The 19,188-nt window shown below is 45.1% G+C and overlaps 1 protein-coding gene across 1 annotated transcript; it reads left to right on the top strand.

The window, feature by feature from the left end:
• Positions 1–1,799: 1,799 nt before the first annotated feature.
• LOC123483488 (F-box/LRR-repeat protein 19-like) lies at positions 1,800–16,328 on the top strand. The gene is given in 13 exon segments (XM_045213657.1): positions 1,800–1,853; positions 1,855–1,884; positions 1,886–1,918; positions 1,920–1,973; positions 8,875–9,018; positions 9,200–9,286; positions 11,165–11,347; positions 11,993–12,025; positions 12,149–13,380; positions 13,617–13,780; positions 13,945–14,106; positions 14,360–14,581; positions 14,916–16,328. Coding segments are annotated over 13 exon segments (2,556 nt in total). The 3' UTR covers positions 15,074–16,328.
• The last annotated feature ends 2,860 nt before the right edge of the window (positions 16,329–19,188 follow it).

Below are 19,188 nucleotides of genomic sequence, written 5' to 3'. Positions count from 1 at the left end.
AACCTGTCTCCTGTTTTCCAGTTGACTGTAGTGTATGTAAGGTTTGTGTTGACCTCTCTCCCTCAGTTGACTGCAGAGGGATGTCAGAGACAGTATATGGTATAGGCTGTAGCTGCATATGTAGTGCATAAGACTATCTGTTATGTACGGTGCATTCAGGAAGTATTCAGACCCCTTCACGTCTTCCCCCCACATTTTGTTACATTACAGCCTTATTCTAAAGTGGATAAAATAGTTTTTCCCCCCTATCAATCTACACACAATGCCCCTAATGACAAAGCAAAAACAGGTTTTAGGAATGTTTGCTAATTTATAAACATTTTAAAAAACGGAACTATTATATTTACGCAAGTCTTCAGACCCTTTACTCAGTACTTTGTTGAAGCACCTTTGGCAGCGATTACAGCCTTGAGTCTTATTGGGTATGATGCTACAAGCTTGGCACACCTGTATTTGGGAGTTTCTCCCATTTTTCTCTGTAGATCCTCTCAAGCTCTGTCAGGTCGGATGGGGTGCATCGCTGCACAGCTATTTTCAGGTCTCTCCAGAGATGTTTGATCGGGTTCAAGTCCGAGCTCTAGCTGGGCCACTCAAGGACATTCAGAGACTTGTCCCTGGCTCACTCCTGCGTAGTCTTGGCTGTGTGCTTAGGGTCATTGTCCTGTTGGAAGGTGAACCTTCGCCCCATTCTGAGGTCCTGAGCACTCTGAAGCAGGTTTTCATTAAGATCTCTATCTATACTTTGCGCCATTCATCTTTCCTTCGATCCTGACTAGTCTCCCAGTCCCTGCCGCTGAAAAACATTCCCACAACATGATGCTGCCACCACCATGCTTCGCCGTAGGGATGGCCAAAGAGTTCAAGATTTGTTTAATCAGACCAGAGAATCTTGTTTCTCGTGGTCTGAGAGTCCTTTAGTTGCCTTTTGGCAAATTCCAAGCGGGCTGTAATGTGCCTTTACTGAGGACTGGCTTCCGTCTGGCCACAAAGGCCTGATTGGTAAAGTGCTGCAGAGATGGTTGTCCTTCTGGAAGGTTTTCCCATCTCCACAGAGGAACTCTGTCAGAGTGACCATTGGGTTCTTGGTCACCTCCCTGACCAAGGCCCTTCTCCCCCGATTGCTCAGTTTGGCCGGGCGTGCCAGCTCTTAGGGAAGAGTCTTGGTGGTTCCAAACTTCTTCCATTTAAGAATGATGGAGGCCACTGTGTTCTTGGGGACCTTCAATGCTGCAGACATTTTTTGGTACCCTTCCCCAGATCTGTGCCTCAACACAATCCTGTCTCGGAGCTCTACGGAGAATTTCTTCGACCTCATGGCTTGGTTTTTTCTCTGACATGCACTGTCAACTGTCGAACTTTATATTAGATAGATCGGTGTGCCTTTCCAAATCATGTCCAATCAATTGAATTTACCACAGGTGGACTCCAATCAAGTTGTATAAACATCTCTAGGATGATCAATGGAAACAGCATGCACCTGAGCTCAATTTAGAGTCTCATAGCAAAGGGTCTGAATACTTACGTAAATAAGGTATTTCTGTTTTGTATTTTTTATAAATTTGCAAACATTTCTAAAAACCTGTTTTCGCTTTGTCATTATGGGGTATTGTGTGTAGAGTGAGATTATATTTTTAAAAAAAGTTTTAGAATAAGGCTGTAATGTAACAAAACATTTATGTTTACCTGTATCTCTTTTTTTTCTCTCCAGTGGGGAGGTCTGACTGCAGGCATCTAGTATATGTAGTGTATATTTGTATTGACCTGTGTTTCTCTCCTCTCCCCAGTTGACTGCAGAGGGAATGTCAGGCAGTAAGGCTCTGGGAGGGGCACGGCGGCGGCGGACGCGGTGCCGGGCGCTGTCAGGCCTGCATGCGGATAGAGTGCGAGCGAGTGCCACTTCTGCAAGGACATGAAAAAGGTTTGGCGGGCCCGGAAGGATGAAGCAGTCCTGTCTGCTCCGACAGTGCACAGCGGTAAGTTAGAACGCACACTAGTGATGGGGGAGAAATCGAGTAGTTGCATATCACAATATTATTTTTGAGGATATACTGTATCGTTTTTACAATATTGCAATATTATTTTGCGCTAGTTGGGTGTACCTGCACCAAAACTCCAGTATTTGTCGTTCATAGTTTGTTCTCCATCTTCTTTTTAAATAGGCAGCCAATTTGTTTTCAGCCATTTTTTATTTCCATGACTGATCAAAACTTGTTTTCTCATGGCTATCTCTTGTCCCTCTGCAGTAGACATATGGTGAGCAATATGTTTGAACATCGAATCGCAACAAAATTACATTATCGAATTGCAATACATATAGAATTATGAAAATCGCGATACATATCGTTCGAAATATCGTATTGAGAGGTCCCTGGCAATTCCCAGCCCTAACACGCACTTCTCATTTTTGCCATTTTCATATACTCCGCTGTTTTTATTTTATTTAATTTAATTTTTATTTAACCTTTATTTAACCAGGTAAGCCAGTTGAGAACAAGTTCTCATTTACAACTGCGACCTGGCCAAGATAAAGCAAAGCAGTGCGATAAAAACAACAACACAGAGTTACATATGGGGTAAAAAAAAAACATAAAGTCAAAAATACAACCAAAAATATATAACAGTGTGTGCAAATGTAGCAAGTTATGGAGGTAAGGCAATAAGGCAATAAATAGGCTATTTTTGCACCTCACACACTTGCATCGTTACCAATATTATTGTACTCTCATTAGGAAAAGTGCCACTGCTCTATTGCATCCGAAAGTGAATGCATTAGTAAATGTAAAAATTGTACAACCGTTTTCTAGATAGGCTGGAACAACTGGCACTAACCTTTGGAACATGCACAGGACATACAGTGCATTCTGAAAATATTCAGACCCCTTCCCCTTTTCCACATTTTGTTATGTTACAGCCTTATTCTAAAATGGATTAAATAAATTTTTCCCCCCATCAATCTACACAAAATACCCCATAATGACAAAGTGAAAACAGGTTTTTAGACATTTTTGCAAATGTATTAACAATAAATAACATACCTTAGGTATTAAGACCCTTTGCTATGAGCCTCGAAATTGAGCTCTGATGCATCCTGTTTCCATTGATCATCCTTTAGATGTTTCTACAACTTGATTGTCCAGCTGTGGTAAATTCAATTGATTGGACATGATTTGGAAAGGCACACACCTGTCTACAGTTGAAGTTGGAAGTTTACATACACCTTAGCCAAATACATTTAAACTCAGTTTTCACAATTCCTGACATTTAATCCAAGTAAACATCCCTGTTTTAGGTCAGTTAGGCTCACCACTTTATGTTAAGAATGTGAAATGTCAGAATAATAGTAGAGAGAATGATTTATTACAGCTTTTATTTCTTTCATCACATTCCCAGTGGGTCAGAAGTTTACATACACTCAATTCGTGTTTGGTAGCATTGCCTTTAAATTGTTTAACTTGGGTCAAACGTTTTGGGTAGCCTTCCACAAGCTTCCCACAATAAGTTGGGTGAATTTTGGCCCATTCCTCCTGACAGAGCTGGTGTAACTGAGTCAGGTTTGTAGGCCTCCTTGCTGCACTTACGCTTTTTCAGTTCTGCCCACAAATGTTCTATAGGATTGAGGTCAGGGCTTTGTGATGGCCACTCCAATACCTTGACTTTGTTGTCCTTAAGCCATTTGCCACAACTTTGGGAAGTATGCTTGGGGTCATTGTCCATTTGGAAGACCCATTTTGCGACCAAGCTTTAACTTCCTGACTGATGTCTTGAGATGTTGCTCCAATATATCCACATAATTTTCCTTCCTCATGATGCCATCTATTTTGTGAAGTGCACCAGTCCCTCCTGCAGCAAAAGCACCCCCCACAGCATGATGCCGCCACACCCGTGCTTCACGGTTGGGATGGTGTTCTTCGGCTTGCAAGTACCCCCTTTTTCCTCCAAACATAACGATGGTCATTATGGCCAAACAGTTCTATTTTTGTTTCATCAGACCAGGGACGTTTCTCCAAAAGTACGAGATCTTTATCCCCATGTGCAGTTGCAAACCGTAGGCTGGCTTTTTTATGGCGTTTTGGAGCAGTGGCTTCTTCTTTGCTGAGCGGCCTTTCAGGTTATGTCGATATAGGACTCGTTTTACTGTGGATATAGATACTTTTGTACCTGTTTCCTCCAGCATCTTCACAAGGTCCTTTTGCTGTTGTTCTGGGATTGATTTGCACTTTTCGCACCGAGTCGTTCATCTCTAGGAGACAGAACGCGTCTCCTTCCTTAGCGGTATGACGGCTGCGTGGTCCCATGGTGTTTATACTTGCGTACTATTGTTTGTACAGATGAACATGGTACTTTCAGGCATTTTGTAAATTGCTCTCAAGGATGAACCAGACTTGTGGAGGTCTACCATTTTTTTCTGAGGTCTTGGCTGATTTCTTTTGATTTTCCCATGATGTCAAGCAAAGAGGCACTGAGTTTGAAGGTAGGCCTTGAAATACATCCACAGGTCACACCTCCAATTGACTCAAATAATGTCAATTAGCCTATCAGAAGCTTCTAAAGCCATGACATCATTTTCTGGAATTTTCCAAGCTGTTTAAAAGGCACAGTCAACTTAGTGTATGTAAACTTTTGACCCACTGGAATTGTGATACAGTGAATTATAAGTGAAATAATCTGTCTGTAAACAATTTTTGGGAAAATTACATTCACAAAGTAGATGTCCTAACCGACTTTCCAAAACGATAGTTTGTTAACAAGACATTTGTGGAGTGGTTGAAAAGCGAGTTTTAATGACTCCAACAATGTATGTAATCTTCAGACTTCAACTGTATATAAGGTCCCACAGTTGACAGTGCATGTCGGAGCAAAAACCAAGCCATGAGTTCGAAGGAATTGTCCGTAAAGATCCGAGACAGGATTGTGTCGAGGAACAGATCTGGGGAAGGTACCAAAAAATGTCTGCAGCATTGAAGGTCCCCCAAGAACAGAGTGGCCTCCATCATTCTTAAATGGAAGAAGTTTGGAACCACAAAGACTCTTCCTAGAGCTGGCCGCCCGGCCAAACTGAGCAATCGGGGAGAAGGACCTTGGTCAGGAGGTGACCAAGAACCCGATGGTCACTTTGACAGAGCTCCAGAGTTCATCTGTGGAGATGGGAGAACCTTCCAGAAGGACAACCATCTCTGAAGCACTCCACCAATCAGGCCTTTATGGTAGAGTGGCCAGACGGAAGCCACTCCTCAGTAAAAGGCACATGACAGCCCGCTTGGAGTTTGCCAAAAAGCACGTAAAGGACTCTGACCATGAGAAACAATGGGGCGGCAGGTAGCTTAGTGGTTAAGAGCGTTGTGCCAGTAACCGAAAGGTCGCTGGTTCTAATCCCCGAGCCGACTAGGTGAAAAATCTGTCTTTGCCCTTGAGCAAGGCACTTAACCCTAATTGCTCCTGTAAGTCGCTCTGGATAAGAGCGTCTGCTAAATGACTAAAATGTAAATGTAAACAAGATTCCTCTGGTCTGATGAAACCAAGATTGAACTTTTTGGCCTGAATGCCAAGCATCACGTCTGGGGAAACCTGGCACCATCTCTACGGTGAAGCATGGTGGTGGCAGCATCATGCTGTGGGGATGTTTTTCAGCGGCAGGACAGGGAGACTAGTCAAGATCAAGGGAAAGATGAACAGAGCAAAAGTACAGAGAGAGTCCTTGATGAAAACCTGCTCCAGAGTGCTCAAGACCTCAGAATGGGGAAATGTTCACCTTCCAACAGGACAACGACCCTAAGCACACAGCCAAGACGACGCAGGAGTGGCTTCAGGACAAGTCTCTGAATGTCCTTGGGTGGCCCAGCCAGAGCCCGGACTTGAACCCGATCGATATTGTAGGTTATCCACGCAAGACTCAAGTTAAGGTTGTTTTTCCTGTTACACAAACCATCCACCCTGCCAAACAATAAACACGTGAAGAAGGGAGTCTCCACATAAACTGCTAACATGTTGTGACCAGCGTCTTTTCCCGAACGTGAAAGGACGAGCTTTAAGAGCTTTTGGTATATCCCTCACACTCATTGAGATCCCATCTAAACCGAAACCACTGTTTAGACTGGAATATAAACTCTTATGTTTATGATACACAATCGAGCGACACAACCCATTGATGACTACAGTTACAGTGCCTAAAGAAATTATTCATACCCCTTGATTTACATAAATATGCACACCCATTTGACACTCAGGTGCATCCAATTTCCTTTGATAATCCTTTATGTCACTACAACTTGATTGGAGTCCACCTGTGGCCAATTCAATTGTTTGGACATGATTTAAAAGAAAAACACCTGTCTATATAAGGTCCCACAGTTGACAGTGCATGTCCGAGCAGAAACTATACCATGAAGTCAGAGGAACTGTCCGTAGATCTCTGAGATATAATTGTAATGATGCATATATCTGGGGAAGGGTATAAAACAATTTCTAGAGTGTTGAAAGTTTCCAAGAGCACATTGGTGGGAAAAATATATGGAACTACCCAGACTCTGCCTAGAGGTGGCCATCCAACCAAACTAAGCAACCAGGCAAGAAGGACCTTGGTCAGGAGGTGACCAAGAACCCATTGACCACTGACAGAACTACAAAATTCCTTGGCTGAGATGGGAGAACCTGCCAGAAGGAAAGCAGTCTTAGATGTGCTTTTGTATGTACAGTGCCTTGCAAGTATTAATCTCCCTTGGGATCCATTTAAATTCCAGGTTGTAAGGCAACAGAAGAGGAAAAATGCCAAGGGGGGTGAATACTTTGCAAGCCACTGTATGCTGCATGTCTTTTTTTATTTATTGATTCTATGGAACTCAGGACTCCCCTGGAAAACAGTGGCAATTGTTACGGAGTGGACTATAATATAATATAATATATATGACTATCCTGGCTAAATAAATTAAAATGAATGAAAAAAATGAGTCTCAACAGCACTTCACCAATCTGGGCTTTATGGGAGAGGCTGGCCAGACGGAAGCCACTCCTGAGAAATAGGCAAATGACGGCACACCTGGAGTTTGCAAAAAGGCTCTGAGATCATAAGGCCAAAGATTCTGTGGTCTGATGAGACAAACATTTTACTTTGGCCTGAATGCACAGCACTATGTCTGGAGAAAACCAGGCACCGCTCCATCACCTGTCTAACACCATCCCTACCTTGAAGTATGGTGGTGGCAGCATCATGGTATGTGGATGCTTTTCAGCGGCAGGGACTGGGAGACTGGTAACGATAGGGAACAATGAGTGGAGCCAAATACAGGCAAATGAGAACATGCTTTAGAGTGCAAATTACCTTAGACTGGGGTGAAGATTAACGTTCCAACAGGACAATGACCCCAAGCATACAGCCAAAGCAACGCTGGAATGGCTTCAGAACAAGAATGTGAAAGTCCTTGAGTGGTTCAGCCAAAGCCCAGACTTGAATCCCATTTTAAAATCTGTGGAAAGACTTGAAGATTGCTGTTCACCACTGATCCGTATCTAATTTAACAGAGCTTGAGAAAATCTGCAAGGAAGAATTTGAGAAAATCCCCAAATCCAGATGTGCAAAGCTGATACAGACATACCCAAGATGACTCAAAGCTGTAATTGCCGCCAAATGTGCTTCTATTGACTCAGGGGTGTGAATACTTATGTAAATTAATTTTCTGTATTTAATTTTCAATAAATTAGCAATTTTCTACAAACATGCTTTCACTTTTTCATTATGAGGTATTGTGTGTAGATTGGTGAAAGACGAAAAAAATATATTTTGAATTCAGGCTGTAACACAACAATATGGAATAAGTCAAGGGGAATTAATACTTTCTGAAGGCACTGTATGACATATCAACTGTTTGCTGCTTACATTCTGCAAATCAGCCCCTCTGGTTTAGCAAAGCTGTTTCAGAGAGCGATTGTCATCAAAATAGAGTAGTCATCCCCTGCATGAAAATGGATAAGCTTGTTTGAACGCCTTAAATGATTCAGAGTGATTTTTATTGATTGGTTTGCGAATGCTTAAAATGGCGTAGATGGCTGGTAGCTTAGATGTTGGAAATGTGATGCGTTTCCTTGGTAACTGAGCACATTGTTACTTGGGTGTTTTTATTTTTTTGGAGGGTAGTAATTTGCTTTGATCAGTTATGTTTTCTAGACAGATAGCTGGGAGACTGTTATCTTGTAGGGAAGGAAGGAAATTAGGTTGGATGGCTACAGAGATCCTAATCCACAGAATCTGTGCAGAATGAAGACCTACTCTCATATTAATGCCTAATCATTTGTCAATGGATCTAGGCTAGATTCTGTTGACCTCATATGTGAGTACTTTTCACCTCAGTACAGGTTTTTTTTTTTTATACTGTCAAAATTCCACTGTTGGCAGGTTATTGAAAATGTTGAGCTGGACATCTGGGGTAATGTGTCAAAGAAAATAAACCTAATATATTCAGTGCTCTGTCCCTGTGCTTCTGAAAAAGCACTCCTCCCTCTACCTCTTTTTTTTGAAGCGGCAGGCAAATATCTCTAAATTAATGCATTTGCTTTCATCCACACACTCTCAATTAGCTAGGTCCTCATAAGAGCAGCAGGTGTCCAATTTTTTATTTCTGAGCTTCAATTTGGATACATAATAAATGTACCATCCATAGTGAATGAGTACATAGTTACAGCTCCACATCTGAGCCCTCTATCCTGAACGGACCCACATACAATATTTGATTTATGTAGATATACACATTTATATTGGTTACGCACATATAATATTAGATTTATATTGAATAAATACAGGCCTACATTCCAAACCTAATGTGTATATTACATTGTTTAACATGGTTATGTAACATGGTTATGTTTTTATTTTCTTCCCTGCAGCCTGTGTTGCCCCACACGGCAGTGTGCTTCTCGTGTGGGGAGGCGGGGAAGGAGGACACGGTGGACACGGAAGAAGAGAAGTTTAGCCTCTCTCTGATGGAGTGTACCATCTGCAACGAGATCATCCACCCCAGCTGCCTCAAGGTGGGGCCAGACCCTCCATGTGTATGGCCGGCTGTCATAGCTGGAGAAGTAGTGTGTGAGAGCGAGAGAGAGACACTCTTCCATTCATACTTAAGTCAAATGTCTGCTCTATCTAGTATTGGTTACATACATTGATTGAATGATGATTGTGATTTCATTGTTTATTTTCTCCAACCTACAGATGGGTAAAGCAGAAGGCATCATAAACGATGAAATCCCGAATTGTTGGGAGTGTCCAAAATGCCACAAGGAAGGCAAGACCAGTAAGGTGAGAACAGTGACTGGGAACACTGGTCTGTCAGGCTCTGCTGATAAAACTAAACCAGAGAGGGTGACAATGGACTTATCTATAATGTATGGATTAATCAATAATGGTTGATATGGTAGGAGGATCGATTTGTAATGGGATGGAACACGTTCTTCCTTACAGATCATTTGTGTAAATAAGCTCTTAAATTGGAATATAATTTTGTGTTTCATTGACCCTATCCCCATTTCATATACTGTGGTAGGCTATTACATATACAGTGCATTCTGAAAATATTCAAACCCCTTGACTTTTTCCAAATTTGCGTTACAGCCTCATTCTAAAATTGATGACATTTTTTTCCCCTCATCAATCTACACACAATACTCCATTCTAAAGCAAAAACAGTTTTTTTTTAATCTTTGCAATTTCTAAAAAATGTAAAACTGAAATATCGGATTTACATAAGTATTCAGACCCTTTACTCAGTACTTTGTTGAAGCACCTTGGCAGCGATTACAGCCTCGCCTTCTTGGATATGACACTACAAGCTTGGCATACCTGTATTTGGGGAGTTTCTCCCATTCTTCTCTGCAGATCCTCTCAAGCTCTGTCAGGTTGGATGGGGAGGGTCGCTGCACAGCTATTTTCAGGTCTCTCCGGAGATGTTCGATCGGGTTCAAGTCCAGGCTCTGGCTGGGCCACTCAAGGACATTCAGAGACTTGTCCCACTCTTGTGTTGTCTTTGCTGTGTGCTTAGGGTTGTTGTCCTGTTGAAATGTGAACCTTTACCCCAGTCTGAGGCTCTGAGCGCTCTGGAGCAGGTTTTCATCAAGGATCGCTCTGCACTTTGCTCCATTCATCTTTCCCTCGATCCTGACTAGTCTCCCAGTCCCTGCCGCTGAAAAACATCCCCACAGCACGATGCTGCCTCCACCATGCTTCACCGTAGGGATGGTGCCAGGTTTCCTCCAGACGTGACGCTTGGCATTCAAGCCAAATAATTCAATTTTGGTTTCATCAGACCAGAGAATCTTGTTTCTCATGGTCTGAGAGTCTTTTGCCTTTTGGCAAACTCCAAGCAGGCTGTCGTGCCTTTTACTGAGGAGTGGCTTCCGTCGGGCCTCTCTACTATAAAGGCCTGATTGGTGGAGTGCTGCAGATATGGTTGTCCTTCTGGAAGGTTCTCCCATCTCCACAGAGGTACTCTGGAGCTATGTCCGAGTGACCATCTGGTTTTCGTTCACCTCCCTGACCAAGGCCCTTCTCCCCCGATTGCTCAGTTTGGCCGGGTGGCCAGCTCTAGGAAGAGTCTTGGTGGTTCCAAACTTCTTCCATTTAAGAATGATGGAGGCCACTGTGTGTTATTGGGGACCTTCAATGCTGCAGAAATGTTTTGGTCCCTTCCCCAGATCTGTGCCTCAACACAATCCTGTCTCGAAGCTCTACGGACAATTCCTTCAACCTCATGGCTTGGTTTTTGCTCTGACAACTGTGGGACCTTATATAGACAGGTCCCACAGTTGTTGTCCAAATCATGTCCAATCAATTGAATTTACCACAGGTGGACTCCAATCAAGTTGTAGAAACATCTCAAGGATGATCAATGCACCTGAGGTCAATTTCAAGTCTCATAGCAAAGGGTCTGAATACTTATGTAAATAAGGTATTTCTGTTTTTTATTTTTAATACGTTTGCTAAAATGTCTATAAAAAAACACTGTTTTCGCTTTGTCCTTATGGGGTATTTGTGTGTAGATTTGAGGGGGAAAAAATAATTTAATCAATTTTAGAATAAGGCTGTAACGTAACAAAATGTGGAAAAAGGGAAGGGGTCTGAATACATTCCGAATGCACTGAACATATTCTTAAATCCTCCTCTCCTTTCTCCACACATCAGGACGGGGGTGATGGCTCAGGGAAGAGGCGGATGGACAACGGGGAGGTGGGCCGATGGAAGCTGACGGACGATCCTCCGCCCACCAAAAGAAACCCCCTCCTCTTTAGAGGACGGGGAAGGCAGGATGGTCACAAGAGGAAGAAGGAGAAGGAGCTGCCCCAGGACAGCGGCCCCAAAAAGAAGGTAGGAAGATCTTTGTGAAGTGTTGCAGTATGCAAACATTTAGCATGCACACTGAGTATACCAAACATTAGGAACACCTTCCTAATATTGAGTTGGGGGCATGGACTCTACAAGGGGCAGAAAGTGTTCCACAGGGATGCTGGCCCATGTTGACTCCAATGCTTCCCACAGTTGTGTCAAGTTGGCTGGATGTCTTTTGGGTGGTGGACCATTCTTGATACACACAGGGGAAACTGTTGAGTGTGAAAAACCCAGCAGCATTGCAGTTCTTGACACAAACTGGTGCGCCTGGCACCTACTACCATACCCCGTTCAAAGACACTTAAATTCTTTGTCTTTCCCATTCACCCTCTAAATGGCACACATACACAATCCATGTCTCAGTTGTCTCGAGGCTTAAAAATACTTCATTAACCTGTCTCCTCCTCTTTATCTACACTGATTTGAAGTGGATTTAACAAGTGACATCAATAAGGGATCATAGCTTTCACCTGGATTCACCTGGTCAGTCTGTGTGATGGAAAGAGCAGGTGTCCTTAATGTTTTGTATACTCAGTGTATAGTTGGTAAGTTGCCTACTAGTTGTGACAAGTTGCTATGAACACAGCTTGCCAACTCTTGTCTCTGTCTGACCTTCTCCCTCAGATGAAAGGGGCCCATGAAAAACGCTTGAAAAAGGTAATTCTTCATATGAACATAGTTTTATCTTTTAAAAACGACGAAGCTCTGTCATAAATCATATGGTAACTAAGAGCTGCTCCTCTGTCACTCTCTTCACTAACGTTATTCCTCCCATGACAGAAACAGAAGCCCAACGTGTCAGAGACTGCAGAGTCCAATGGGCCCAACTCCTCAACCGGAGGCGGCCAGGGTTCCGGAGGGGGTTCCAACTCCACGCAGTCCCCCACCTCCACGGCCAGCCAGGACCAGCGCTCGCACCACCGCGAGAAATTGGAGCGCTTCAAGCAAATGTGCCAGCTCCTTGAGCGTGTCCGCGAGTCCAGTTCATCGAGCTCGTCTACTTCCGAGTCCGACTCGGAGTCCGACTCTGACTCGCCTTCCGGTTCAGATGGCCGCCGCGGCTCTGAACCCTCCTCCCCCGCACCCGTCGCTTATAGCAACAGTGCCAGGGAGCGCAACCGGGAACGGGATAGAGAGAGGGACAGGAGGCTGGCGGAGCTGGGCTTCAGTGCCAGTGAGGACTCTGAGGGAGAGGGAAGTGTTAAGGAGGAGGAGGAGGCGGTGGAGGAGCAGGTTGTGGGAGACAAGCCCCGGCGTAGGGGGGAGGGACCTCCACGGGGCCGCAAGGGGCTCACGACGGACGGGAATGACGAGGAGAGCGGGGAGAGGAGTCGGAAGTCTACCCCATTGCCTCCACCCTCCCCTCTCTCCTCCACCCAGCCTCCACCTTCCTCCGGCCATGGCCCCTCGCCAGGTTCCGAGGGCTTCACCAGTAAACGCAGCAACGGCTCTGAGACGCGCAATGGACGGACGCGGGCGGGGGTGAGGGACCGAGAGACTCAGGAGAAGGAGAACGCCAACAACAGCAGCAGCGGCGGAGGCTCGGTGGCCAACCACCGACACGGAACTGGCAAGGGCAACAAAGGCAACAAGATCCGTAGCAACAAGCAATCAGGGTCCCAACCAACGTCGAGGAACAGTAGCAACTCTTCTGCTTCTACTGCCACTACCACATCCAACGGGGGAGGGGAGGGCCTGCTGGGCCCAGGCAGCAACTCCTCAGGGGGCATGTCAGCCCTCGCCGCCTCACCCCGGTCACAGCCGTCCCGGATGGCTCCACGCTCGCAGATGATGAAACGCAGCCCCCCTGCTGTGCCCTCGCCTCCCCGGCCTGTGCAGATGGAGCGGCACCTGGTGCGGCCACCGCCAGCCTGCCCCGAGCCCCACTGCCTGCCCCTGGACAGCGGCTCCTCCCACGTGATGCCCCGCGACGTCTGGCTCCGCGTCTTCCAGCACCTCAGCCAGAGGGAGCTGTGCGTCTGCATGAGGGTCTGTCGGACATGGAGCCGGTGGTAAGTCTAGACAAAAGGTTCAGATGGGGTCAGCATCCGGTTGGGCTGGAAGGGGGTGGTTCAACACAAACCTGTTTGGACTACTAAGAAATTCATCTTTCATGTTGAGAACAATAGAATCCATCCCTGGAAGGATATTCATTGACTGCAGTGGCTCACATTCTATGGTGTACAGTAGACCAGACGTTTTCTTTAATTCTCATCCCAGTCTTTTATTTTCTGTCTTGCTCTCTCAGGTGCTGTGATAAGAGATTGTGGACTCAGATTGACCTTAGCCGGCAGCGCTCCATCACCCCTCCTATGCTGAGTGGTATAATCCGCAGGCAACCAGTCTCCCTTAACCTGGGCTATACCAACATCTCGAAGAAGCAGCTCATGTGGCTCATCAACCGTCTACAAGGTATCTTGCGTTCATTCAACACCTCTGCCTCCCTACCACGTCTTTTTTCCATCAATATAGCCTGATCATGTCCTATTGTAGTTGGGCTGTCGTCACCTCATTGCCGTATTGCTAGTCTGCCTCAGGGGTTATGCTAACTCCTGGCCTTCCTCTTCCTCTCCCAGGTCTACTGGAGCTGAATGTGTCGGGCTGTCCCTGGTCCTCTGTGTCGGCCCTGTGTCAGGCTGTTTGTCCCTGCCTACGTCTGCTCGACCTCAGCCGGGTAGAAGACATGAAGGACTCGCACCTGAGGGAGCTACTGGCGCCCCCTGCTGACACTCGGACAGGTTAGTGACAAGTCTCACACATGATTGATTAGGCATCCATAACCTGCAATACACTATGGAAGGTTAGATGCAATGTGGTGTTCATTGGATAGACTTGATATCACAAATGCCAATCTGTAAACTGTACTGTCATGCTTGTTTCCTTGTTGCAAGTGAACAACCACTCCCTTTTCATAGTGCATAAGCATGATAAACACACAGACTGTGAATCTAAAGTCCTGTAACATGTTTTGCTTTGTTCTTGGTCCAAAAGCTCATGGAGAGAGCAGAGGGGGGCGGTTCCAGAACGTAACGGAGCTGCGATTGGCCGGGCTGGACTTGACAGATGTCACGTCCCGCCTGTTGGTGCGCTACCTGCCCCACTTGACCAAGCTGGACCTGAGTCAGTGTGGCAATATCACGGACCAGACCATCCACACACTGACCTCCCCCATGTCTCCACTGAAGGACAGCCTCACCCACCTAAACCTGGCAGGTAAAGACTACACGTTAGACTCACTAGCCCCAAATACACCAAGGTTGGTACCCTGTTTTTTTAATTTTATTTTGTGTGTATTTGAGTATTGCAGGTTATCAGACCACTGATGAGCAGGGATCTGCTCCAGATACTGACTTCTTCCTTCTGAGATGTTTAATCATGCTAAAGTAGCAACATACATAGATACTTGCTCTCCTATTTCCCAACGATATCAACCTGGCTCCTGATTCAAATATTTAATCCAGGTCTACTCATGGAAGTGTTGCAGTCATTGTGGTTATGTAGGTTGACCGTTGATTGTCAACCTCCTGTTGTTTCCTCCTGTCCGCAGGCTGTGTGAAGGTGACGGAGCAGTGCCTGCCCCTGTTACGCCGCTGTGCCTCCCTTCAGAGCGCTGACCTGCGCTCCTGCACCTTGCTCACTCCCGATGCCTGTCAGCTCCTCTCCTTCCCTTGCCCTGACGATAGAGTGCTGCTCAAGAACAGCTAAGGGCCTGCGACACCCTCCTCCTGCCACCTTCCCCCACAACAACCACCGCCACACTACAGAGAGATAAGAGAACGAGAGGGCCACTGCGTTGTGGGCAGTGAGCCAGCCACTGAGGGAAAAGGACATGGAGTGGGAGCCACGAAAGAGAAAGGGGGGATTGAGAGAACTATAGACCTTTGCCTACATTTCTCTGGATTGACTTGTTTGTGAACGGACATCTTTGAAAATGTTTTAGCATGTACATATTCAATATCTGTAAAATGGGTGTGTGTATATAAATGTAGTTTACTGTAAATTACCCACTCCCCGCCCCTTCCCTCCCTCATTCTACCTTCACACCAACCATGGAACACATTATCCAGCCGACATGTGTAAAGGCACTGCACTGCGCCACCATCTTGAACTAGCATAATTTGCACTCCATAATCAATTTCCTCTTTCGTGGCGTCAGACTACGAAGAATGTACCCAATGCCAGAGGTTGCGCCCCATCGGAATCCGTTTAATGTACAGATGGATGCTGGGCTGGTGTTAGTGTGTGTATGTGTGTCTTTGTAAGTATGTGTGAGAGATGTAAACAGTGTTTAATATGACAATTGGAGCGAGAAAGAGATGGAGATACGACAAATGTCCGTCACCTTTACCACTAAGCTCTCTGCTGCCCTCAATCTTTCTGGGGGGGGGGGGGTAAGGACATTCAAGGTCCTACATATCCTGTTCAATGGCCGACAGCCACCAGAGCCCAAAACTCCTAGCCCTGACCACAACCCCTTATTTTCCTCTTGTCCAGCCGTATTATGTGCCATCTTGTCCGCTCTCTTCCCGCCCAACGTGCCATTCTTCTGTGGTCTGTCCATCTTTGTGAATCTGATTGTCCTACCCTTCCCATCACACTCCTCCTCTTTACGCCCCGTCTCTCTGCTGCCATGGCCCTTTTGCAGCTTGTGGTGCCCAGCGTCTGTGCTGTGTGCGTACATTATGCAGAGAGCTGGACCTTGCTGTGTCCCGACTGCAATGAAACCATGCTTACCGTACTGTTCCATACCAGACCTGGAATTCGCCAAGGCTCCTTTCTTCCCTGCTTCACGATGCCTGGCTGATGTAACATTATCTTGTAGATGTGCAGACAGGTTCAGTCTAGATCACTACCGCACGAACTTTAAGAGTGACTGACTGACACGTTTTGAGTATGAATTGGGAAAACCGTGTCGATAAGAAAGACCGTCCGTTGCACTGCGCTCGCTGCTCCACGTGGCAGGGGGATTCAAACGAAGGCTGACCCTGGTTGGACTTCTGCCTCAGATGTGAGGGACTTGGGACCGATTTCCCCAGAATTGGGTTTTCATGTCAGTGTCCACATGCTGCTTGTCTTCCAAAGCCAGGAAACATCCCAGCCCCTCCAACCTGCCTTGCAGTGTCATTACCTTAAAGGTCTTGTAGGATGAGGGTTTGATTGACACAGTTGCAGCATTTCCCCAAATAGTTTCTCCATTAGGGTACCCCTGTGCATGCTGGATTTTGACTATAATCACAAATCCAGTGCAGTATTTTATTCAGGCTGAACTTTTTTAACCAATCCATTTGAGGCCAACGTCAACAGTCAGTTTATCCTTTTCCTGCTCACCCTATCATTATTAATAATGGATGTTATCGGTTGAAACCAGCACGTACAGGAGGTCGTTCAGACCAGAGCCCAAACTGTATTGAATTTGGTTGAGCGGAAATGTACAGACTTGAGCTGTATTGAATTAACATGAGCAGTATTTGACATGCGTAAACGGTATTCAGCTGAATCGGGCTGCATTGGACCAGTTCAGACAGTAGCTATTGGACTGATCTGGACTGATAGGGCCAGTTCATTCAGTATTGGACTGGACAGCACTTTGTCCTGCAATGCTGGACTCAACCATACCAGGTTGGGTCAAGTGTTTCCCCCTGTCTGTCTGTATGTCTCTCCTGCTATAGCAGTTGTCCACTTCCTGAGCCATGTTGATCTGTATTTGTGCTTCAGTGCCACAGTGGATCTTACTGCTGTGTGCTATCTGGAGCTAAACCTCACCAACTGTAGGCAGGTTGGTGGACGGTCTTAAGCCTCAATCTGTAACTCATCTAAATCATGTGTTTCTGTATCCTTTCAACTATTCTGTTTGACTTTCAGTGATTCCATCCTCATCGGTTCTGTTTCAATTCCCAATACCATTATTAGAACTCAAATCAGCTTCCTTTGGGTATACATGTAGAGCTAGAGACCTGCCAAGTAAAGATTGAGCCACTAGACAAATGGTAGTTGTCCCAATGCATTCAGTTGTACAACTGACTAGGTCTCCTCCTTTCCCTAAAAGGTTGGTTTGAAAGGTCACATGCCCAGCTTGGACAGTGATTTCATCTTTACCCAGTTGTGTATTCTAAATCGCTTCCAGTGTTCCTGTGTGAATTTGTTGATTTGTGTACAAAGCATTGGTACCAAGATTGCACTAACTGATTGATCAGAAGACAATTTAGGAGGGAACACTGAGCTATAGTGTGCTTTATTACCCTGAAAGGGTATCGATTAAAACACAGCCAAATCATGAACCTTTAAAAAAAAAAACTTGATTCAAAAGTATAACTTATTAGCTGTCCATGCTGGTTACCATTTAGCTGGGTAGTCCAGTGTATTTCAGTGTTAAAGTCCTACTTTAGATCATAGATTAAAGTCATTGTTGTTTGCCACTAAGCTATGCTGCTAACAGAGCAGAGCTTACCACGTAGCAACTGTAATTGTGGTGGGCTGAGGCTTACAGCGACGCAAATGTCCAATATGGTGGAAAATTGCCTTGTGCCATACACACTCATCCAAATCAATATTTCACTTTTCATAGACTGAATGGGTCAGTTTTTCTATCAGTAATGTGGGGTTGTTATTCCTCCTCGTCATCCAGTTTGTTCACCAGGGCACAATCTAGCATGTGAAAGCATATCAAAAGTTAAACTGACAACCACTTTCAGAGAAACATAAATGTGTGGTGGTTTATCGGAATTGATCCGATAGTCCGATAAGGAAATTATTCCAGACTCCAAAATCTGTCATCTTCTCACCCCCAGCCTAGTCAAGTTGACTCAGACTTGACCACTAGATTGTACAGTCTTGTCTCTACCAAACTGTATTGCACCAGACAGATGCACTGGATCAACATTGTCATCACCACCACCACCATCACCTCTTGCCAAAATTCCTGCTTTCTTTGATAAGGGGCATTTTATCCATTTTCTTTTTTGTTTTGCTCTTGTTTATTTGTTCATTGTTTCTTCCATTGTGTTGATCAAAATGAGAAAGAAAAGTAGAACAATGTGAAAAAGAGACAGAAAAAGAAACTCAAGGCAGCTACTTACGAGTGACTACTGTAAAATGACTAACTAAATAAAGACAGTGGGGTGGTTTTTACACTGTGTGGCCTCTACTGATTTCTCAGAATTTATATTAAGTGAGGTTGCCTACATAGCACCTCACTCTTATTCCACATAGTCCACTTTCAATGTAGCTGCTGTCCAGGTTTTTTTTAACAGGTGCACAAAACAACTGGCCAGCCCTGGAGGGCAGCTGTGACAGCTCAACCAAGACTATCACTGACCAAATCAATAGTGCCCTGGATGGCAGGCTAAGGGCCGATTTATTTGAACTTTGTCCAATTATTATTATTATGCAGGTGGACCTCTGGTTGCACTTTTCCATGGCTTATTTCATCAAATTCATTGGGAATTAAAAGCTATAGGGAGTACACAAAGCATAGGGGATTACTTACGTACATGACTCGTACCAATTTAAATGATGGTCAAATGTCATTACATTAGGCTAGCTTGCCATTTTGTCCCTCCACCTTTGGTTTAGAATTGACTGAGAGAGTCCGATAATTTTATGGTTGATTATTTGAGAAGTGCAGGACATCAAAGTTACAACAACAATTATACAACAGTTGGCTAATACTTTACCTGTGTGAACAAGCATCAAGTTTTGGTTAAAAATTAATACGTCTAAGGTCCAGACAAGGTGCGCGCACATGAAAACGCGCTCGCGCGGGAGATAGGGAGGAGTTTTTTTTTTTGTGCCATAGCAGCGGGGCGTGATATCCTTCCGCG

The sequence above is a fragment of the Coregonus clupeaformis genome, unplaced genomic scaffold (genome assembly GCF_020615455.1).
Source record: "Coregonus clupeaformis isolate EN_2021a unplaced genomic scaffold, ASM2061545v1 scaf0136, whole genome shotgun sequence".
Classification (NCBI taxonomy): domain Eukaryota; kingdom Metazoa; phylum Chordata; class Actinopteri; order Salmoniformes; family Salmonidae; genus Coregonus; species Coregonus clupeaformis.
This window is presented reverse-complemented; position numbering and strand designations above follow the sequence as displayed.